At 38.2% G+C, this 24,594-nt stretch overlaps 1 protein-coding gene across 3 annotated transcripts in view; it reads right to left on the reverse strand.

The window, feature by feature from the left end:
• The window catches only part of dnmbp (dynamin binding protein), a 63,598-nt gene that overhangs the window by 4,381 nt on the left and 34,623 nt on the right, over nt 1-24,594 (reverse strand). For 2 of the 3 annotated variants that reach the window (XM_088916441.1, XM_088916442.1), the window contains exons 5-13: nt 8,426-8,619; nt 8,009-8,108; nt 6,832-6,979; nt 4,842-4,859; nt 3,497-3,696; nt 2,879-3,009; nt 2,311-2,415; nt 1,312-1,440; nt 748-1,080 (exon numbers count right to left, since the gene is read on the reverse strand). In XM_088916441.1, coding sequence (XP_088772567.1) covers nt 748-1,080; nt 1,312-1,440; nt 2,311-2,415; nt 2,879-3,009; nt 3,497-3,696; nt 4,842-4,859; nt 6,832-6,979; nt 8,009-8,108; nt 8,426-8,619 — 1,358 coding nt within the window. The remainder of the gene's footprint in view (nt 1-747; nt 1,081-1,311; nt 1,441-2,310; nt 2,416-2,878; nt 3,010-3,496; nt 3,697-4,841; nt 4,860-6,831; nt 6,980-8,008; nt 8,109-8,425; nt 8,620-24,594) is intronic. The other variant, XM_088916443.1, reaches the window with a different exon arrangement.

A 24,594-nucleotide genomic window follows, 5' to 3' on the forward strand; every position in this document is an offset into this window, starting at 1 on the left:
ATAATGCTGTTTTTGCCGTGACTACCCAGTGATTTTTATTCTATTTAGTTTTTTACAATCCACTGTAATGAAAGAGACCAAAAACAAATATTTCTGTCACTTTTAGATTTAAGAGACGATGTTATATGGTGCATGAATATTAGGTTATATGCTTGTCAGGATCCCTAAATCATCTGGTTAATGAGAGTTAACATTTTTGTGGTACCATTTGCTCATATTTTGTACCCACATTAATAATAATTTATGCGCGAGTGTAGACATGCGTTACCGTTATTGGTTTTACTGCCAAAGGCAGAACTTATCACCTGCTTTCTCCCATAACAGACTCTATATATATATTAATTTATTTCTACTTCTGGAGAGGATGCGCGATGTTGCAGTTGATTTATACACAGGCCAAAATAATGATCTGTGCAAAACTTTTTTGCAGGGCACTGAATTAATTTTGGTACTATCCATACACAATGAAGCCAATTTATCTTTTAAACTCTAATAATAACCAATATGAGCCATACTGTACAAAAAGACTCTCAATAGTACTCAACATCAATTGCTGTTGTGATTAAGAAATACTTATTGTACTGTAGTATGTACTTTTCCAAGAGTTGAGGATTTTTATTCTAAAAATGCAATCATTTCTTAAGACTTGATGATCGTATTCTCATCTCCATTAATAATAAAACTCCAAACTCCTCTTGCAAAGCTGTACTGCGCTTCCCCTATGTCTCCACAGGTTCACTCACTCACCTGCAGGAGAGGCTTGAGTTCCCCCAGAGAGAGACGGACAAACTCCTTTTGAGCCATCGCAAAATTGCGCACGCAGCTGGTGAAAAGCTCCTCTGCGCAGCAGTGAAATTTGGGCAGCTCATCCAGGAGCTGGGCATTGAGTGCCTCGTAGTTGTTGCGTGCCGACTGCAGCTCCTCCTGCATCTTCTTATCCTTGATCTTCTCGGCCCTCTCTTTGCAGTTATTGTAGTCCAGCAGTTTATCGAAGCGCTTCTGGATCAGTTTGTGAGGGCCAGCGAACATCGAAAGCAACTGATTCAAAGGAGTAATGACTAAATTCTCAGTCCTCTCCTTCTGTTAGGAGATATTGATAGAGAGGTTTGGTTTAAAAAACAGTTTTAAAAAATGTACACACGACACATTTGCACACACAAAATACATCAGAATCTTAAATTAATTCTGTTAAATGCGAGCTTTCTCACTAGATGATGAGCTTTTCCACTGATGTTTCAGAAAATAATTTACCACAAAAAAAGTTTTACTTTATTTGTATTGCATCAAACCGTTTCATTGTAATGGACTTACAAAGTTTATGAACTGTTTGTCACTGATGCATCGATGTGCCTTTTGAAATCGCTCTGGGTCCATTTGGTTTCTGTCAGCAAAAATGTCACAGAAACTGATAGCTGCCAAAACCTTAACTGATGCAGATTCCTGGAAAAAAAGCACATTAGTTGTAGAACATTTAGAAAAAAATATAGTGGAATTCTGTAAACATTTTTTTTTCTATTCAAATCCCTGCGAAAGATATCTGAATATGCAACAGCCTGCAACATTCTGGTTACTAATGTTTAATTCTAGTCTTCATTTTTCTTCAAGTATGGGTGTAACTCATAGAATTCACAATTAATAAAATTCAGAATTTTAACTAAGAAAATTAATAAGTTGGTATAAATTATGCTAACTGTTGCCACATTTTTCACTTGATAATATAAATACATTGAACTACTGTATGTAAAGGGAAGCACTCTCATTAAAAACTCACAGACTTCAGACTACAAACTTATTTGCCGCCTTTAGCAGAGGTTCTACAATAATCGCTGTCTTTGTGCAAAATGACAAACATTAATCACTACCATAAATAACTGAATGAATGCCAATGAATAAAAAGTCCATCATGTGCAAAGGTTCAGTTTATTACTCTTGTAGGTACTGGTGACAAAGTTTGCAGCTAAAAGCACTCAAATGGTGACTGATTCCAAGGAGGAGGGAAAAGCTCAACAGAAATGCTAAGCATCACAATCCACAACTGCTGTTGTTCAGACAACATTGAAAAATGCAAACATATTAGTGTTGTATAACTATCCACCATGCTTCCACTGAACCTTGTATATTTTTAGTGCTCTTTATTATGTATAACTGTTTTGGATTTCTGCTTTTTTGGCTTCGTCCTTAATTACTAATACAGAGAGTGTCTATTTGAGCACATTAGGATCTTCAGAACTTTTGTGCCTGTACTAATCACAGTGTTAGCTGTGGATTTCTAAAGGCACAGTTCTTGCTGCAGAGTGAATAGACTCTCACCCGTATATGCTGTAGATACAGAGAGATGTCTCTGATAAAAGACTTGATCAGTCTCTCCTGCATCCGGAAGTTCTTTTCTGCCTCATCAAAGGCCTCATCTTTAATCTGTTGAGGAAAACAAAATCAGGTTAAAGCGATGCTATGTGGGGTAACCCAGTAGTAAACACGGGGACAACACTGACTTTCCAATATGAACCGCTCTTTCAAAATGGGGAAAAAAACATGTTTACAAAATCAGACTGTAATTTCATCAAGCCAGGCGAGTAAACACTACAATAAAAATAGTCCAAAGTGCACTTATATTGTAATATGTTCTACTAATCACAATTTAAACACTCCTCCACTTTTAAGTTTAACCGTCCATCCAGGATATGTTTAGTACCTTTTTTGTGTGTATCAGCACAACATAAACTAACATGCAAATGATTCTGTAATATGTGACCACCAAATAATTTCAACTTTATTTGTATAGAACAAGCTATTAACAAACAGCTGTTGTATTGTTAACATAACACCAGACTGTGCCGTGGGGAATGCAATGCAGGGATGAGACGCAGCAACAGGGTACCTGGGGAGAAAACCCAGTCAGGTGCTTCAGGTGGCTGCTGACGCGGTTGGACTTCTTGATGATGGAGTGCATACTGAGCTTGGAGATTTTGTCAATCAGAGTGTCCTCGTCTCCCTTTCTGTACTTCACAACTGCGGAAGACAACAGAGACCACTTGTTCAGGACCTCTCTCTTCTAGCAGAGACTGCACTTGTTTTACTGACTCGGGGGGAAAATGTCTTCTGCTGTGCGTGCAGTGTCTATGGCCTAGTCACGACAGTATGATTTTTATATCACAGCACCCCAGAGTGCTGCTAAAATAAAAACAACAGACACAACATGTAGTTAAAGAGTGTTGACATACAGTTCTCAGAGTAGAAGTGACTAGCGAATGAATAACTGTTTCCATGAACAAGAAGTGTAACAGCAGAAAGTCCCAATTCTCCCCGACTGGTGCGACGTGGGTGCTTCTGCAAAGCAGATATGTTAAACCAAGCCATCAAATTCACATCCATAACTTAACACCTGGGCTCTTTAATAAACATTTAAAGCAAGCAAAGAGACACGTCTCACTTTTTCTGAATGGATCTGGAATTTGTTTTTAGTTTGGTTTTTCCCCCCTCGTGTCCCGGTCCTTACCCAGGTCTTTCCTCCGCTTGTACTCGTTGATGTTGACATTGATCTCCTTGACAGCGAGCAGAGCCTCGGCCAGCCGCTCCCTGTCGTGATGAGACTCCGGGGTGGCGCTCAGCAGCTCCATCAGCAGCAGGGGGTACCGCATCACTCTCTGTACCGGCTTGATCAGGAACGAGCCCACGTTGATGTAGTTGGTCTTTCCCCTGTTTACAGGTAGAGGGCGCCATCGCGTTACTTTAAACTTTAAGATCGTTCGCCTAATGTGCTGCCTTTAGAGGAGGAGTTTATGGCTATAATGCTACCAGCTGCACCTTTCTCCAAAGCCAGCAATAAACACAGTATAGGCCACCCTACAATAATCTGAGAACGCACACTCAACTATGATTAGGGCTGTATACAGGGAGTCCTTAGTTTATTGGTTTTAAGACACAAAAATGTGCAATGTTACCTACAGAGTATTAAGGCAAACACAGATGCAGGGTGACCTAGTAACATGTTATGGCAAAAGCATAAAACAATGTTAGTTTCTCTTTCACTGCATTTAGGTTCAGGTTAAATTAAACCTTTGATCTACCTCCCAATTAAGACCTCCAAAAGTGATTTTCATTTAGGTAGAAAGAAGCCACAATTCGACATTTGAAACTTGCAGCTGGTTCAACATTGTTTTATTATGGGCCTTATTAAATTAAACTAAGGATATCACTGATGCTCAAATTAAAACACTACTATGTTTTCTACATTATTCTTTTCTACAATGAAAATAATATTTTGGAGATCCAGTTTTTAAAGCAAACCACATTTTTTTTTGTTTTGAATACTGATACTTTCTCCTACATAGTTTTATCTATCATACTTTCTATTTTCAAGTTGTGAAGATTTGGAAATGTATTTTCAATTGACACTGACCTACAAATGCCTTGCAAGTTCTCTTTTTTAATTTTGCATTATACATTTACTTAAATACAACAGATTAGTTACTTCTATTTTGAAAAATACTCCAGGAATTTTAATTTGCAAACATTATCCTGTCCTACATGTGACAAAAAGAGGATGAAGCAATTCTATAGTCTTCCACTAGATGACCCTCTGGAAATGAACAACATTCCAGAACAGATACAGTATGAGAACACTTCTGCGGATCTGCCTTCAGAAAACAAAAAAATCTGGGAACGCTCACAAGCTTAAAACCCACACCAAGCATCGTAAATTTGACAGCAGTCAATGACTCAGGCCTTAGGTAATCCTAAAGAGAGGAGGAACAACCAGCAAACCAAACAAAGTGGTTAAAAATGGTTAATGAGAAGAGCATGCAGTCAAGAGCAGCACATGCAGACACTGGCAGACTTACCACTCGCGATACACAGCTCTGTGAGGGGAAGGGAGCCATCGTGTGGGGGAAAGGAAAAGAAACGGAAAGAGTTAGAGCACCTTTCCCCTGACAAACACTGTTGCAAGACAAGGGGGTTTAAAGTTGATTAATCACATTGATGATTCCAAGCTGTTCAGGCAAATTAAGGTGTGGTCTGAAACACACAAAACCTGAAAGAGTGATGTGATGGATGGCTCACGTCAGAGCTCTTGCACAAGGCATTCTTGGAACATCTCTTATTCAGGCAGTGATGTGCCCCACCTGTAGCCTGCTCAGCTCAATCAGTAATAAATCGTCTATTGTGTACTGCTCCAACAGCGCCGCAAGCAAACCTCTTCTGAAAACCTGTCATGGCTTGAACTTATACACTCTCCACCTTTCTCTCACTTCACTACAGTGCGGTGTGGGAAATGGTTACTTTTGTTGTTGGATTTTTAGTGTTTGGTGAAAGTACAAATAAACATTAACCAAAGAAGTAGGCCTGAGCGTTCTAGAACATGTTACCCAGCCATGCTGTTGAAAGCAAAACCTGACATCTTTCAAGAAATAGGTGAGATCTTCGGATTAGTTAGCTACCAGCAACCAAATGAACTACAGGTCCCGACTGGCCTCTCTGATCCTTTGAAAAAAATGGGGGGAAAACAGAGTGCCATCACTCTGTGACTCAGAGGTGGAGAAACTGTTTGCTGAAATCCGTGTTCTTTGAGACTCTACCTCACTGTGAACATATCATTCCATAGTAAATCCCATCTACAGCCTGTCTGAAGTTCTTCACTGTAGTTCTTTAATTGATGAATGCAGTCATTGATTAACAGCGATAGAATAAGAGAAACTTTCAATGACCATCCTCAAAAAGGTCTAAATAAGATAAAACCTCTCAAAACAGATGTTTTAAAAAGATCAAAGATTTTAAATGTTTCCAGCTTTAGGATATGAGCGACTCAGAGGCTTGGTAACAGGCACTGGTGGAGGTCCTAACATGAACCTGAGCACAACCCTAAGCCCTAGGCCCTGATTGCTATAAATCAAGAATTGAAAAAGAAAATGAAATGTTAGCCAAGTCCACACCATTGTATGATTGTTTGGTATAGTATTTTAAGAGCTTTTGATCTGGAAAAATCAGCAAAAAATTAAAGCTTAGATTGAATTACAGTTCCCACTGAGTCATTTGTCAAATTAAAAAAAAAATGTTACCGTGAACTTTGAAAGTGTCCAGCTCTTGCTTAAAGTGTATGTGAATTACCCTGCTGATGACAATGTTTGTCCATTTGAAACAATGATTAATGAAAATTGTGCATGGTGAATGTGACATGTTCCCATGGAGAACATCAGTACACACCAATTGGCGCTAGATCAGCCACCGTTTCTGTTCGCGATAGCTTAAATGCATTCTCTGGAGAAGTCCCCATTTTGGTGCCTTCTGGTGTAGACAGGTGTTAGGGAATACATTCTTCCCTTTGTAAGTTGTTCCATTGGTAGGAGCAATTCATGTCATTGCTCTAACTGCACCACAGTTCTTTAAATAGAGCAGACAAGCCACCTGGACATCACAAGCTCTTTCCTCCATCCTTACTAGGATTTTCACTGAGACACACAAACACGTTCAGAGCAGAACTTCTGTCCACTGAATCTAAAACAAATACTGTATCAGGATACAAGGATACAAACCAGCTGCCCACTGCAGCAAATCAACAGGCTGGTAGAAACTACTCTGTAGTAGTAAAACTGGGTTGGGCACATTCTTAACCTAAGGATGTGGTTACGAATTTTTGGTAACGCAAAAACCTGAGGAGATGGACACACAATCGCAAGCATCCCAACCATGCCGCCCGGTGGCTTCATCTCTCCAGCTGCTTTGGCTTTGTACATCTGTATATTTTGACACAACCCCCTCATATATTTGTATGGATGTTTAGATGGGCTTTCTTTTAAAGAAAGAAAAGAGTAAAACCTTCGAAAAGGAGTTTACCTCAGCCTCTCCAGGCACTCCAAAATGTGCTTCTGTATATTTTCGTCTTTCTCATACCCCTCAAGGAGAGAGATCGCATCGTCATGATTCTGACAGTAGACTTTATACACGTCTTCCATCTCTGTCTTGAACTCCAAAAAACACCTTCCTGTCAAATGGAAAACACATACCTATTTTAATACCCTTATGTATTTTAAGAAAAACTGTATAGCTGACAGTTACAAGCTGAGCAATGGGTAATTGGCCACTGAATTCTAATAATATACGGTAAAGAGTTTCTTTCATTTTTCTGTAGCTCTTGTTTTCAAAACTATACTAATGCTATAGACTTACCATTGATGATGTTTATGTTTTCATGGCCTAAATCAATTACTTTGTTGTTATGATTATCAAAAGCAACTTTACAGGGTTATGGTCACCCTTTTCTTTACTTATTTTTGGACCAATTTAAGCTGGTGTCTTTACTCAGACAATCTCACCTCCTTAAAAGGCAATTAATAAATTACACACTGAGGTAAAAGGTAATATGTACTAAAAATTGACTTGCGGGTGCAAGTACATACATACAGCTTATTACACAATGAAAGTAAATTAAACATGAATTCTACACTGCAAGAATCGATCAAATTACATTGCATTCTAACTGTAATTATTCTAATTATCCTAATATTTTTCAAGGAAGAAGTCTGGGATGCCTTACAATGAACAACTTGGAAACAAGTCCACATTCCCTATTCAACATATATATAAAAGCTCTAACCTGCAAGTTTTGTTTGTAACTCAGTTTCTGGGGCTATAATTAAGTGACAGTGATTTCAAAGCTTTGGAATGTTTTAACAAGTAGAATTTATTCCAAGTAAAGGAACCATTACACAGTACTGCAGCACTTTCAAAAAGATGAGATGGCTCCAACAGAAAATATTAACAATAAGGAGTTCACAAGTCCTCATTCTTGTGCAGAACAGAAGTTATAGCCATAGCAGGTATAAATCAATTGCTGATTATTCAAAATTAAGATTAAAAGTGTCTGTTTTAGATGAAAAATACATATCCTTTGCAAAAAACCTCCTAACGCAGAGTGAACAGCTACACCATGTGAGCAAACATCACGTTTCCTGTATGTGAACTGCAGTTACATCACTGTAATGAAATGTAAAAGTGTGAGCATGAATCTTACCAATGGAGTCCGTCTCTTGCAGGCTCTTATTTAGGCGTTTGGAGAGATCAATCACAGCATTAATATTGCCAAAGAGACCATCAAAGTCAACATTCTGCACCTATATTAAAAAAAAGATTACAAAAAAGTATAATTACCATTCAGGTCAAATTATGTTGGACTGAAGCCTTTACTAGGCTAAGATGGACATAAAAGACATTTACAAAGTCAAAGCAGTGCCGAACTGCAGAAGTATGATGAGACAGATTTTGACATTCTCATGTAACTGATAACGTATTGCATATGGTTGCAATTTGCCTGCTTCCTAAACAATAACGGACAATGTAAAGTACCCTGGAGCTGCATTCACATTACATAAGACAACAGGTGACTTCCCAGAATAAAAAAGGTCAGTCCACGTTTCAGTCCTAAAAGTACCTGTTTCCTCTGAAGGGGCTCAATTATTTCCTTGACACACATCTGCAGGTCTTTGATGTAATCCACCTCTGTCTGACGGAGCTCCTGGATGACCTTGCTCCTCTTCTCTGTCATCCTCTGCTCCGGGTTGTCTGAGGTGGTTGCCGCTGGGACTGAGTCCAGAGAGGCAGGCTGAGCCGATAGGAGTGTCATCTCTGAAAGTCACAGAGAGACAGGGCCTTGAAACACCTGGCAGCCCCTTGCAGACGTGTTTATACTGGTATAGAAGGATTTTTCTAAACCAAATATTTTAAAATCAAAACTTCAATGCTTAAACATACTTTAAACTTTAAAACACAGAAACCGGAAACTATAATCTGTTGATTGTGTAAGTATTTACCCCAATTGGTGTGGAGAAAAATATCCTATGTTTTTAAAATTGCTATGTTTAGGGGTAAAAATATACTTGTGGTTCTCATTTCAAATGTACTTGTGGTTCCCTAAGGACACTCAGTCAGGTATTATATTTCAAGCAAAGATGCAATCATCAAGATCAAGGAGCTTTCAAATCAACTCAGGAATAAAAGTTCTAGAAAGGCAGAGATCATGTGGGGTATATAACATATCAAATATACTGAATATCTCTTGAAGTATGATGAACTTGGTATGATGAGTCCTGGTTTGAATAAAGGCTTATGCATAACGCAAGTCTGTGGGAAGGTGAAGTTGCTCAACACAGGAAATAAAAGTACTCTTTGAACATGGAGATTTTTAGCAGTGAAGCCTGCTCATATCGAAACCAGCTGATTAGAAAGTGCCAACTTAAATTTAACCTGGGTTTCTTAAAGTACAATCAAAACGAATGCTTTCTGATGAAATCTAATGTTAGCAACATGAGTTTTTCCGCTCTGATCTGCACTGTTTGAACTGGAGTGAAAGTGTGGAATTTCTGGAATGTCACTCCCTGAGAATGCAAATCACTGCAGAAGCAAGGTGGTATTCCAGTCTTCTAGCCTCTCCACATAAGCACGTTGAGATGGTGGCAGTTCTGGAAGTAAATGTCACCTTAAAAATTCTTCAAAATAGCAGCCAACTTAAAAAAGTGACATATAATCACATTTGGGACCATTAACCCGCATGAAGATATAAATATTTTCCACTGACAGCTTTACTTTTTTCAATAAAATGGTTTTCCTTTGAATTAAGTAGGTCAAGTAGGGAGCTGCGTCAGCATGTGTAGCCTGCAAGGGAACAAGTTAAAGGTTTATTCCATGCTGAACAGAGAAGAAAGGAAACAATGTTTTTCGGCTGTGGAGCCTTCTTTGGGTGTGAGAGGGTGTGTGCTCTCACACCCTAAGAAGGCTGCACAGCCGAAACGTTAAATCCTTTCTTCTCTTTTCAGCATGGCATAAACCTTTAACTTGTTCCTTTGAATTATACAATTTCATACCCATCTTAATATATCTCTAACTATAACACAGAGTGACAAAAATCCAAGTGACCAATAAACTGAGGATCAAAAGAAATCTATCACTCATAACTGCAACAAATGTTTTAACACAGTGGTTCTCAAACTTTTTGGACCAAGTACCACCCCTAATCCAACCAAAGCATCCAAGTACCACCTACAAGTCATCAGCTCATAGGAACCCCAGAAATTCTCAAGGACCAACATGAGCGCGAGTGCACACACACTCACACATACATATAATAAATATTATAATAATAAATTTTGTAGCGCCTTTAAAGGTGGCTTCTCAAAGTGTTTTACAGAAAAAAAACAGTAACAACAACAAATAAAAATGATAATAAAAAAGCACCATTTCAGTCAGAGGGGTGAGCCTGTTTGGTCGAGCAAAACAGATGTGAATTAATTTTTCGAGCCTTGATACAATTCACAACAGAGTCTAACAGATTTTAAATTGTCAGGCATTTTCTTGACGGCAAAGGTCTCGCGGTGGATGTTGCAATGCGTCCATTCATTTCTGGAGCAACCTCTCTAATTCGTGCAACTACACCGTTATGTCGGCTTGTCATTGCTCTAGCACAGTCTGTACAAACTCCGACACATTTTATCCAGTCGATGCCATTCTCTTCGATAAATTCATTCAGAAGCTGAAATATGTGCTCTTCTGTAGTTACTGTTGGTAGCGGTTTACAGAACAGAAAGTCCTCACGGGACGTACCCTCAAACCCGTATCTAACGTAAACGAGCAAATTGGCCAAATCGACTACAGGCTCATCTAATTGCAGTGAAAAACATCTGCTCATCTTAACGCGCTCTATCAGCGTACTTTCGATATAATACTTAATTTCAATAATTCTATGAGTGACTGTGTCTTTTGGAGGGGCAGCAGGTCGAGCTGTTTAGCAGCTTTTTCTCCACACCTAATAGTGTGGCTTACCTGCTTTAGCAATCCGCAAGTTTGCATTTTTCCGCGTTTCCGTTTTTATTTCCGTATTTAAGTTTTTATTTCATGCGCATGGGAGCGAAACACAGAGACGCTCGGTGTATTTTTCTCAAATTAACTTAGAACAGTTCTTAAATATTTTTCTGTTATCTATCACGCTTTCCTGTGCTCACAAGATTACCAGCGTTCTTAGCACGTATTTCCATGCATTCCTGTGTTTACAACGTTGGCATTGTTCCAAAATCACACACATTCTCTTACCTCCCTATTTGCTGGAGATACAGTAGCTTTTTTTTAAATACAATTGGTCACTTGCGTCCGTAGCACGCATTCCTATAGAGTGGTATAGAATTACAGAGTATCTCTTGTGTCCACTGAAGTATTAGTGTGCGCTGTATCGTAGTACGTAGGCTGCGTATTCGACACGTATTAAAATACAAAATATGAAAACCCGTCCCGATTTTTCAGCGCACACAACACAGTTCCAGGGTCATTTGGCGTACCACCTGGCGGCACTCCGCGTACCACTGCAGGTACGCGTACCACAGTTTGAGAACCACTGTTTTAACAGATGCGTTGACATTTTATTGAGCAAACACGACACAGACATTGTCAAAGTCACAGGTCAGGAGTCTGACTAGCCATCTTAATAAGCAGTACCTGCCATACATCTGCAGATGCATGCTTTGCATTAGGTTGCAGATGCTGTCTGCATGCAAAGACCAACCAGAGGACAATTTCCTATTGATATAATAAACTTCATCAATACTTCACATCAAAGCCCACGCAGGTGGTTTACACTGTGTACAGAAAAGCCAGCTTTTGAAGAATACAATTGTAATGTTTACTGACCGCAAGAGGAAGATGCCTTATCTTTATGACCTTTTTGGTTTCAAGTTGATGTTTATGTATCTTTTTTTCCCAAAAGTCCTAAACATCCTTTTGTCAAACTCTTGGCAATTTTTTAGTCCTCAATACTTGAGAATGGAAGGTGAAATCCATACGCTGAGAGCTCACCATGTGCTGTGAGCTGCTGAAAAACTGAAGCCTTGGACTTTTACAGCTCACTGGGAGATAAAGCAAGCTGTTTTCACAGCAAGGTGAAAGCTGGAAACCAGTCAGGAACTAGTTAATTGTGTGCTGTTAAACAATAACATTCAATTAGTACTTCATGTGGGGGCTTTTCTGTTTTTTCTCCATGTAAGATTAGAACTATGAACACCACCACAATGGATGAAGAAACCATCTTTTTTTGTCCAAAAATGTTTAAAATATTAAAATTGCATGAGGGTGCAGGCTTTGTAAATAGGATAAGGATCTCCATTTTTGAATATGCATTATATTCTGCTAATCAGACTAACCTCACACTGTTGGTAAAATAAATATTACTTATGGGATGGGTACGTCTCCTGTTTTCTTTGTTCACATCAGACAGAAAACATTGCAGGTTAAGCACATATTCCTCCAGTCAGACGAATGTCTAGAACTACTGTGGAGAAGCAATACAATGGCAAAAATGTTTGGCTATACAGTGGAAACTGTAGAATTCAAATCAAGGGATGCCATGTTAAAATTGTATATTGTAAATTGTATGCACTAGATGGGCATCATTTACAATACTGTGTACAATTTTGGAAACCACATTACAAAAAGGATATTGCTGCTCTAGAATCAGTCCAGAGAAAGGCAACAAGATCCATTCTGTTAAATCTTGAACAAAGACTACAACGTGACCTGATACAAGTATTCAAGACTCTCAAAGGCAATGAAGCAGTCAACCAAGAGAACTTCTTCAAAATGAAGAGTGAAACAATTGGAAACTACATGGAATAGCATTTAAAAAGGACTTCTACCGAAAGAGTTGTGAGAGTATGGACCAAGCTATCCAGCCATGTTGTTGAACCTGATACCCTGGCATCTTTCAAGAAACAGCTGGAGGAGATCCTTGGATCAATTAACTATTAAATACCAAATAGTCAAAAGGACTATTGTTTGTAGTCTTATGTTCTTACATGTGTGGAACATCAGACTAACTTTCACTGCGCATGAATAAGTATAAATAAAAGACAAAAATAAAAAATTGTTATACGTTTACGTATTGAGAAAAAAAAATTGAAATAAAATCAAACATTTAAGAATGTTATACCGCTTCAAAATTCCAAAACATTATCTGCATCAAAAGAAGTTTTTCTGCAAAAATGTTAAAAACTGTTTACTTTCAAAGTTATATTGGATGAAAAGGGGAAGAAAGCAGGAATATAAGGCTAAGGAGTCTGAAAGATAGACACTGTGAGATTAGGTAGGGGAAGATAAAGTGTCTACAGATATGAAAGTCTGGGAGAAAAACGCCAATGGAAATGTGGAATGCAGAAATCTGCAAATGAATGGAGATATATAGAGAGAAATTATACAATTATTGGATAGGATTGTGAGTCTTTCAAACCCTTTGTTATGATGCAGGTAGAAAAACAGTGTAATTATAGTTGGGAGAGCTAGCAATTCATCAGTTTGGAGAGATCTCCAATCCTAACTATGCTGACTACTCCTGGAATGGTTAGGCAGTCCGCTTCCAGTTTCTCCAATGAAAATGGCATTGCACTTTCTAGAAGATATGTAATAGATGAAGTCACTGGAAAAATATGATGATGCATGGCTATGCTGTTGGATATGTATTTGCGGGTGATACAGATTAAACCAAGAGAAATAAAGAGAAATACAGAGAAGAGAAGAAAGTTCATAGTATTTGGGTTGGAAGGAACTAAAGAAAATGATAACTTTGTGAAAATGGTTTGAAGGTTCCACGACTACAGAAACTGCTAGGTGTGTACGGTGGTTCTGGAAGTTTAATTCCACCTGGTACTGATGTTCTGTCCATGGTTAAGGCAAAGGACCTGACAATGCAGTATGAAAGATATGAAAAGAGGTTGGATTTTAAGGACTTGGTTTTTAAAATCAGTCTCAGCACGGCATAGAAGGACTTAGTAAATGTGAGAAAGTAAGAAGATTTTTAGTAGTGGAAGGGTATAACTTTGCGAAACTGGTTTGTAGGTTAGTAACACACTGTCACAGGTAAGAGTAAGATACCAGTCACAGGTATGTAAGAGTTTTAGGATGGAAGGAAGAGTAGTGAAAAACAATAACAGGAATTTGAGATGAAAGGATTATGGGAAAGTGATGTAGAAATTGCTCTAGTGGATAGCAACAGCATGCTGATATTTATCCTACAACATCATACAGCATAGAGGTTTAAAATGTTCTAATCCTGTACACTGTGGATTGATCCGTTCATACACTATAAGAGTTTTGTCCAAAGTCATTTTTCAATTAGACAGACACAAAAAACAAAAAAGGTTACTGTAAATACACTGCAGCTAAGAGAAGCTTTACAAAAACATTTGTGAGATGATTTTAGTGTAAGTTAAACTGTAAACAAAATAATCCCTACAAAGTGTTTTAAAGGGAACATTTTGACTGCATTTTCCAGGATGAAAATCCTTCACTCCTTTTGAATCCCTAGTTAAGTTCACTCTAGACAGTGTTCCAGATTTCTGGCCCAATATGTGTCTACAGCAGGAGGGGGCTGTCTGATCCTCAGACCACCTGCCTCACAATTTAATATTTTCTATACAGCTCTCCTTAATTTACTGCCTGCTGGTTGTGTAAACCAAGCATAAGATAAATAAAGGTTTTAATGAGAAAAATAAAACCAACGGGGCCTCCCAAGTGGCTTAGGTAGCTTGGGCTTCATTAGCCAGGACTCCCCTCAGTTCCCAATTACACAGCAACCCCTCCCGAGGGGTCGCGGTCATGTGGTACTGATGGTGACAGACATGCCTCTCCTCCAATCAACACTGATCCTCCGGTATGGACTATGGTGTCTGTGATGTGCTCAATTAAGGGTGAATGGCTTTAAAGTGGGAGGAGTCTGTGTACACTTCCTCATTCTCCCGTGTGCGGTTGCAGGGTTAGCAGCTGCAAGCCGAGATATAAAAACAAGGGTTGGGTGGCTATAAAGAAAAATTACCTGCCAGTTCTAAAATTAAAAACATAAAATCAAAAGAATTTACTGAGTTTTCCTCCATAAATTGGGATGGAGATAACCTTTCTTCATGCAAATGGTGATAAAGATTTTAAAAAAATGGAACATGCATTGATTTGATAAAACAGTCTTTCTGAACTTGCTTAACTGTAAAAGCTTTTAGTGAACTGAGACAAACCATATTAAAATCAATGAAGAAAGTCACCTTACTTGTCACTGCAGAAATTGTTGTAAATGTAGATCTAAAAGCAACTACAATTAATATTTCCAATGACTACAAAACCACAATTTCAAATTTCCTTAATTTTACAAACTGTATTTTATTAATTTATGAATGTTATTCCATCTGAAAAGAGTAATCAAAGGGCATGAGGCAGGATATACCCTGGACGGGACCCCATTCCATTGCAGTGCACCATTGACAGAGACAAGCACACACTGAAACCACTGCCAGTTTTTCCAGAAGCCAATTAACTTACTAGCATGTCTTTGGACTATAGGAGGAAACAGGAGCACCTGGAAGAAACCCACACAAAGACGGGGAGAACATACAAACTCCATGCAGATAACAACCCCGAAATTGAACCCTGAGCCCCAGCACTGCAAGGCAGCAATACTAACCACCGCCCTGCCATGCCGCCTCATACTCCACTGAATTTGCTTCAAATACTTCAGCCTGTGCCTTCCATTGAGAACATTTAGCCTACAAAAAAAAATCTCTTGCGCTGCGCTTTTTTAAACCGCACAATGGACGATTGTCTTCTCCTGTGGAGCACCACCAATCATGAAGCAAATCTATACAATACTCAGCCGCTGTCAAAATTTTTAAATTCTACTGCAAAGCATAACTTTGAGATTCTTTTCCCCTCAATGCCAGAGTTTAATCTAGAGTCCAGAGAAACAGAATGTAACCTATAGTCTCAGTTTGATCTCAGATCTCTGAGACAAACTACTACAAGATAATGTAAATTTTCATTCAGTACTAACTTACTACCCATAAAATGTAAAATCCTAGCCTCGGGAAGGAACTTTCATAAACAGAATCTATCAACTTCTTTGAGAGAATTGACAGAATATAACCAGATTAAAACTAAAGAATTCACTGTTATAGACACTTAAGACTATTTAAATGAAGAAGTACTGAATCAATACACTGAGGCTATATCCTGATGTATCCTTCCATTCACATGTGAAAATACTGTATACTGTATATTATACAGTCTGGTGAATAGTTAAACACTTAATCCCAGACATGAACAATAGGATCAGTATTAATGCTGACATTTACTGGAAATAACTAGCTCTGGCATTGTTAGTTTTCTTAAATAGACCACTGTGCGACAGTGTTCCCAGCTCTGGATTCAATAAAAGTCCTAACAATTTCAGAACTATATCATTAAGAGTGGGAGTTAAAATGCTGACCTGTTTCAATAACCTATGACGATCCAAACTGCTTTTGTACTGTTGACCTTTTCAGTTATTGTGCATTCATTTATAAACAAACTGAACTATTTATTACCACCAACAGTATCCTCAGCACTTTATTGTAAAAATAAGTGAAAATCTACTCTCATAAAGAGATCATCTGTATTACAGACAATATAAAGGTAATATACAAGGGGAGTCTAAAGATTTTACACCAATCCATTGGCCTATATCTTCATTTGGTAAGTTCTGACCAAATTTTTTTAGATTTAAAGGGGAACTATAGTTCAAGTTTCTCTGACTGGTTATTAAATCTTGGTAACAAAATTAATTGACAGTATTGCAGAATTTTACAAAGTACAAAATAAACCGTGAACTTTGTGAAAGTACTGTATAGCTGCCATATTGTTGAATGTTGCCTGGTCTCGGCATAGGCGAGATTGAGAGTTCCCACAAAATACGACATGAAGCCGCCCTTCCTGCTCACTAGTCACTGTAATAGCTAATGTAAAGTGATGTATGAGCAAATACGTACAGATTGTGCAGCAGACATTTCACCCCAGAAAAGTTCCAGCATGACCTTTGTGTAGAGTTAACAAGTTGTATTTGTTGGCGAAACTGCCTCGAAGTTGAGAGCAATATTTCTATTGGATTAAGAGAGATGTATTCAAAAGCCTGCTTGTTTACGATGTAAAGGCCGCTTCACAGTACATCACATTTGTTGCCTTGTTCTGAATCACAGAACATGGTGCTGAGCATACCTGGAAATGGTCTTTATTTGTTATGTAAATTGGAGGTTTTACACATTACTGTGTACATTTTACTTTCACTATGGTTCATCAATGCCATTTCTAACCCTGAAATATATAAATAGTGTTTCAGTTTCATTTGATACAAATAACCACATCCATTTAATTGAAGTACACAGAAAAACTCCTCCAACTTTAAAGAAAAACAAAGAAATTACATGTCCAAGTTCTTCCAACAATAGTCCTTGGCAGTCCAACTGTTAAAACATCAAAGGTCAGACACTTCTGCATAATAATGTAAAACAATTATCGGAAATATGGATAACTGCATTTCATCCCCTCTTAAATGTTACTGAAATGACTAGTTTCATAAAGCTGTATTTGGTAAAAGCCGTTATTTTTTTGTACTAGACATATGTTACCTTCCATTTTCTCACGTCTATGGTGAAATTTGAATTCTAGTTTACAGTATTTAGAAATGAAAACATTTAATTGTTTTGGGACCCTTTAGTGGCTATCTTGATGTTGAAAAAAAGATAGCACACCTACACCACGTCATGACTTGTCACCAATCACTACCAAAACTACTGCAGAATAAAATGAATGAAAATATTTTTAACATAACATAATTCAGATTCCAAGACCAATATAATTGGAACGGTCTCATTTCTCTGCATCTGTTACAGCTACGGTTCATAACTTATATTCTATTTAAACATTAATCTAAAGACAGTGACTTGAAAGTGAAAAAAACGACTATTGTATCTAAGTGATAAAACTTAGTCAACAACTGCCAATCTAGTGTCATAATGGTGCACGCTTCAGAGCAAAATGAAGCGCCGTGTTTTACAAACTTCACATTATATTTAAATATGTTAGTCTTATATTACCAAAAAACAGTATAAATAATTTTAAACAGCTGAAGTAATAGCAATGCACAACAGCCTTGTTTTCACTAGTTAGCTCTGCCAACCTATTATTATGCTGTTTTCTCGCATATAAAAATGTAGATCTTGCATCCTTCAAAGAAGAGCCTTGTTAACAACGTTCAAGTTCACACTCAATGAGTCCACCCGGTCGTACACTGGTTTCGAAAGCGGTTTTCTTCAAAGCAAACGTGACTCTAAACATGAAAGAATTGCAGCGCTATTCGATGGCCAGAGAACACCATGATGTAAAAAAACCTTTAGTTCCATTTGTCTTCTGAAGACTTTTACTATTTAGGTTTTTTCATTTTTTTCAACAATAAGGTACAATTTACACGATTTACAAGGAGCATTTAAAATCTAACTGAATAACTTCAAACTTTTTAAAAGTTTGACTCAGCGAAAAACTTGTGCATGAAACTAAATTGTATTTTTCTCCATCCTGCGGTACAGCGTAGGTTTAAAAAAAAATCGAAGGTTTCTTTCGTTACCTGATAGCGCTGCCTCAAACAGATACTATACTATCTCCAAATCCGCAGGTGTAACGAATCCCATTATCTCCCCCGTGCACAAAATGACTTCAAAAAAGAGGCTTTTAAAACTGAAAAAACTCCCTTTGACACTCCGCCACAGTGTATCCTCATTGATCCTTCATTCTTTCAACAGAAACTCCTTGATGAGCATATTAACATCTGAATAGCTGGGAACCACCAGGATTACACACAACTGATTGGACGCGCTGCTGCGGCGATCAAAGCCCGGAACTGGATCCTACGGAACCCACGAACAAGACAACAGGCTGTTTTAGAGTATGGGATTACACGGAATCCTAGACAAGTGATTAAATACACGCATCACACCCATAACATCTGGTAGATAACATGAACGTGCACCCAGACACGTATCCAAAATAACAAACCTCTCACAGTGTGTAAATAAAAAAAACAGGATAACTTAATGTAACTACATACACTTCGCCATTAGAATCACGCCAGACAGCGGTAAATTGTTAGCAAATCTGGTTTGTGTTTTGAGACCTACAAGACCGCATGATCAGTCGCTCGTACGGAATGGATAAGTGGAGCACCACGCAATTCTAAAGCGAGTGATGATCGAGCCGAATTTAAAATCCAGTTCCATGTTTTGGCCTTCTCCCCTTACAACCCGACCATTGTCCCGACCCCCAGTCTAAATTCCATGGAGATCTTAGGGATCTTTCACCAAACGTATCTAAACACTGTCACTCCCTGCCTTGTGTCTGACTTGGGTCCCACCCTACTCTGCAAAAATCCACATCCTAAAAGAACAATACAAACGGATTTCTAACTTCTCATCGTAAAAGCTCTAAAACGACTGTATTCGGTGATTCCTGAAAGAACTTTTCACAAAACCATTTAAGACATAGCTGATAGAAGTTTGTAAGTTTATCAATGCACTCAGAAAAAGTATGCCATAGAATTGAAGACATAATGTCATTAATCAGACTTATAGAGGTTCATTTTGCAAAAGGCAGCAACAGGTAGCAACACTGGGGATCTTGTAGATAAAAGTTTTTTCTTCTTTTATGGGAAGAACAATCCATCTAAAAGCCTGAAATCTGAACTGGTTTCCATGGGAGCATGGAATTTCAGAGGCCATCTACTATAATAGGGGTTCCAAAAAAGGTGAAGGGACTGTGTTCAATAAGATTCTGTTCAGAACACATCCATTTTTAGCTCTCTGCATAACCCAAAGTTCCATCTACTATTTTGGGTCTTACGTTTACTCTCAATGTCTACATCTAAACAGATAAACAACATCTTATAATGTGAAGTAAAAGCCACATACATATACAGCATGCACATCAATGCATTACAATGGGTTCCTTTATAAAACATCATGCTTTTAAAACAGGTTTTAAAGCCTGTGTATTGCTTCATGCAGCTACAGAACTCATTGCCCAGCAGCACAAAGGTCACAGCAGCCCAGTTTCCTTGGCAATATTAATGAGCAAGTTTGTCATTGTGGCTCAAACATTTCTGCCGAAGCGAGAGATGTAAAGATAACTCAGCCAACAAAAGTGATATTAAGTAGCTACAGAGCTGAAGAACTCTATGCAGGTTATTCATCTTTATCTAGTTCAATTCTGCGTGTCATGGAAATACAGCCAACTGCATTTGATGGTGTTATGAAATGCACTAAAACTGCATCTGGACTTCAGAAGGTATAATGCTGAAGTTTTGACTTCAGCATTTTATCTTCTTAAATCAAAGTAGTTATGAGGAAAAAATACATTCTCCGTACAGCAGCGGACACTAATCACTTCCGACAAAACATTTCTCCTATTTTTCATGACTTTTTGCATCTCGCCACACTTTATCAGTTGTCTTCCAATTAAGTAACATCTGAAATTCAAGACATTCCTGCACACTGCCAGTAAACCAGACCAGACTATCATTAGAGTAAGTGTTCTTGAGAAGAGAAAGGTATCTTTTAAAATGTTTTGGTCATTGGGGACGAGATGAACTTTAACTAGAATTCAGAATTTCACCGTTATAAATTCCCAAAAAGGATACCAAATTTTGACATGTAAAATTAATTTGGGGACCTGATTGAGATATCCAAAATCCTTCAAAGCTTGCTGATTCTGGCACCCTTTGAAAAAAGGCTAGATGGAATTCTTAGAACATTAAACCTCTAGCAATCAAATAAGCAAAATGGGCAAACCTCTAACCTGTATCTTTTTTATTGTTTAAAAACAATACTAAACATTTTTAGTAACACTTATCCTTACTCAACACTTTCTCATGTTATATGCGAACAGGAAATGTCAGTAATTCTTGTGTAACTGAAAGGTGTTATCTTGCTATCATAGTTCAGGTGGGTAGCTGCGTCAGCATGCGTAGGCTGCAAAGGAACAAGTAATAGGTTTATTCCATGCTGAAAAAAAGAAGAAAGAGAACACAACGTTTCGGCCGTGGAGCCTTCTTCAGGTGTGAGCTTGCTATGATCTTGCTATCATCTTTGGGAAGGTGCAATATTTTCCCTGTGAATTTGTTGTCCTCTGCACAGCTCACCTTGATTCTAGTTCTTAAAGTTTCTATATATAATAATAATAACATTTAAAGGCCTTCTGTTCTGTATCACCTATGCCTTCAGATATCTAGAATTATTTGATAATTAAATATAATTCATATATATATAATATACATAATATCATATTTAAGGTTATAAGGACTCATTTAATAAACTGCATTTTATTACCATACTGGTCTCAAAAGCTGCTCACAGTGTTTCTTTTACCATTGTTGATTTGCAGCTCTATAATCTCAGAGAAAATGGCTATTGTGTTTCTAAGCCGTGCTGCAACTTTACACAGGTTCTCTGTCCTTTTCTTCTACTCAGAAATTGATTACCTCTGGCAGACTTTTTAAAAGAAAATAGTGCTCAGTGCATGATCCATTTAAATCTTTCACAGTACGCTTGTGGACTCCCAACATGCAGTATTCTCTTCAATACTGTCTGTGCATTATATCCAAGTTTGTCCATAATAAGAAGAATTACATATTTTTTAAATCCATATTAGTTGAATGATAAAAACATTTTTCACCCATGAGAAACCTTGCATTTCTTTATTTTCTCTGCATTTAGCTGCCGTGTTTGGTACAGTACAGATGTACAGACCTACATATAAAGGAATTTATTTTCAGCACATACAGTACGTGAAACAAAATCAATTCATTCTTATAGACCGGGAAGAAAACGGGCTTTTAAAATGCAATGTTAATTGCATTCAAAAACAACAAAAAAAAACAGATGAGAAAATAAACACAAGCACAGTCGTTAAGAAATGCACCATTTTTCATTTTTATACAGCACAATTCTAGAATTGTAAAGTGCATATAGAAAAAAAAACATTTACTATCCAAAGCAAATAATGTGTATTGTATTTGACCCATATTTGTTAATCTTCTAGCTTGTGGTCTGTGGGTTACTGGGGGGCTTTGTCTGCCGTCCCCTAAAGAACTCTGGACAGACTGGGCCAGGGGTTGGTGTCTAATCCCCAGCAATCAGCATTTGGATTAGCACTGCACAACACACTGAGTGGGGGGAAGGGAACTGTGCATCAGACAGAAACAAAGACATACTGCTGGAATAACTCATTGAGAACTGGTGCTATGGTGCAATTATAACCTGGAGATAAGGAAAGTCTTGAGAAAGTGGATGACGTGAATAACATAGCAATATCCTTCTGTAACTTTATCATCTGGAAAAAAAACAACAAAAAAGCAAGTTGTTTGGAATTTTGAAAGAGGTATCCAAAAAACGAAGATATTTCAGAAGATATAACAGAAGATATTTCCCAATGAACTGAAAACCCTCTTACCATAGCCAGCTGGAAATCTCACAGAAAATCCCTTATTGGTTATTTATATGTACAAAAAGAGCACATAGTGAATAGATTTTGAGATGGTGTGTACACTCTACAGAACACTTACAGCATGTTAACATCTGTCTCAATTGCAGATTTCATCTGGGGTACTGTGTAGTTCACAAATAAATCAAAGTGAAGAGTTCCGTTTGTTAAATATTTATACACAAACCAAAGACATCACTTTGGTAAAAAAAAGTATTCATACAAATAACTTTCTAGCTTAAGTTACAATAACAAACACTTTTCAAGGGAAAATTTAAATGCAGAATCTCTTGTATTAGTCTTATTGTTGCTCCACACAGATTGTCTCTGCTACTGTCTATGTGCTCTGAGCCTTCAGTGTATCAGAAGTGAGGAATTGTGTATAAATGACTCAATTCAGGGATTACTGTTTGTATTTAAGTGCAAGGCACAGTGTGGTGGGGGGATGGTGAATTCCACCTGTTGAACAACCAACATATCTGTTTAGGAATGTGGATGGCATCAAACCTGTTTTAAAACAGTGACATTTTCACAGCAATTCTCAAAATGACACTTGAACACATAGAAAACACAGCTGATGAGAACACCATGCAGACACTCAATTAGAAGGATCAATGCCTGTTCTACTGAGTACAAGCAACGTTCTCGTGGTTTTTTGAAGTGTGCTGCTGCTGGTCCAAGAACTTTGTAAGGTTTGAAGGTCCTTAAATCCTTTTAAACAGGCAAGAACAATGAATTGTCATACAGTATAGAAGACAAGCCTGTCGTCCTTAAAAGTTTCTAGAGCTTTGATTTAAACAGACATTTTAACCACCCTGCACATCCCATTAGATTTGTACTTAAAATTATTCCTGCCACAGCAAAAAAAAACAACCATTCGGAAGTGGATGCATTTGTGGGAAAACTAAAAAGTCCTGAGAAGCCATCCGTCCTCAGCACAAGGTGTTAATAACATTACACTGCTAAGATTGAAAAAACAACAAAAGAAACACCTGTCAGACCAGTTTCTTGCCTTGCAAATACCTTGAAGCTCACCTTTCAAGGAAACGAGCTATGCAAACTAGTTTCGATGGAACTCTAGCACAAACCAGCCACTAAAGTGCACACTATAAAAGGTGACCAGCATTTCGTTCTGCTTAACTGATTTCTTGAAATAAAACGGTGATTTTGCACTCTAACTCAAGAAAAATAAATACATTTAAAATTTAATATGGAATATATCCAGTTTTTTACCTTGCTTTTGTTTTCTGTTGCGTGCAAACTCGGAATGTCTTAAAGAACTGGGAGCTGTCTTCCTATAAAAACTGTTTCTGTCCAAGGAGCCAGTAAATATTGGCTTTCTAGTCCGGCTGCAGTTCTCGTATTCCAAATTCAGTTCTTTCAGACTCAGATTTTCATCCCCATCATAGCTGTGGCAATCATACTCCTCACAGCTAGTGAACCGGTGTTTATAAAATTGTTCTACCTGGGTTCTCGGTTTATAATCCAGATCATCATTCTGTTCCATAGAAGGTCTCTCCTTTCTTTCATTTTCCTTGTATCTGGGTTCATTCCTCCCTGAGCTTCTGTAGTACCTTTCTCTTTTGTCAGCGTCTCTGTAATCCTCAAAGGGCCGAGGTGTCCTGTGGTCCACATATCTTTTTTCAGGTCGCTCATACTCTCTGTAAATCTTGTAATCTCTATAGGAGGTCTTGCCATTGTCCTCATACTCCCCGTTGCCACTTGGGCGACCCCCATAGTGGTTTTCTCTCCTTTCAGATCTGTCACACTCCCAGTCTTCTTCTCTCCTGCAGTCCCAGTACTGCTTTTGCTCTCGGGCATACCTGTCCTGTTCCCAGTCCAACTGCCTTAGCTCCTGGCTGTACACTTTCTGCCTAGGAACTCTTTCATATCTGCAGTCATACCTGCCATCGTCCTTGAAGGCACCGGACTGACCGAGGACCACATTCCCCTTCATTTCAAGCGTGGCCGTGTCTGTGTATGACCTGCATTACCTCCTGCACAAGCTGCATTCCAGAAAGACAGAGCATGACAGTCTCCACCTGACAGACACAGTGCAGAACACGCAGCCGGGGCTTGGTTTCTGTTAGTTTAATTGCACCGGCACTCCTCTTTTCCCAGGCTGCTCCCAGCTAGAGTAGCGCACTATCTCCTCCACCTTATTGCCCAATGGGCTGACAGCCTGTGCTAGGCAGTGCACTGGGTTTAATCATTTAACTTAGTCACATGACCTAGATTACTACA

The sequence above is a fragment of the Atractosteus spatula genome, chromosome 5 (genome assembly GCF_055471065.1).
Source record: "Atractosteus spatula isolate fAtrSpa1 chromosome 5, fAtrSpa1.hap1, whole genome shotgun sequence".
Taxonomy (NCBI): Eukaryota; Metazoa; Chordata; class Actinopteri; order Semionotiformes; family Lepisosteidae; genus Atractosteus; species Atractosteus spatula.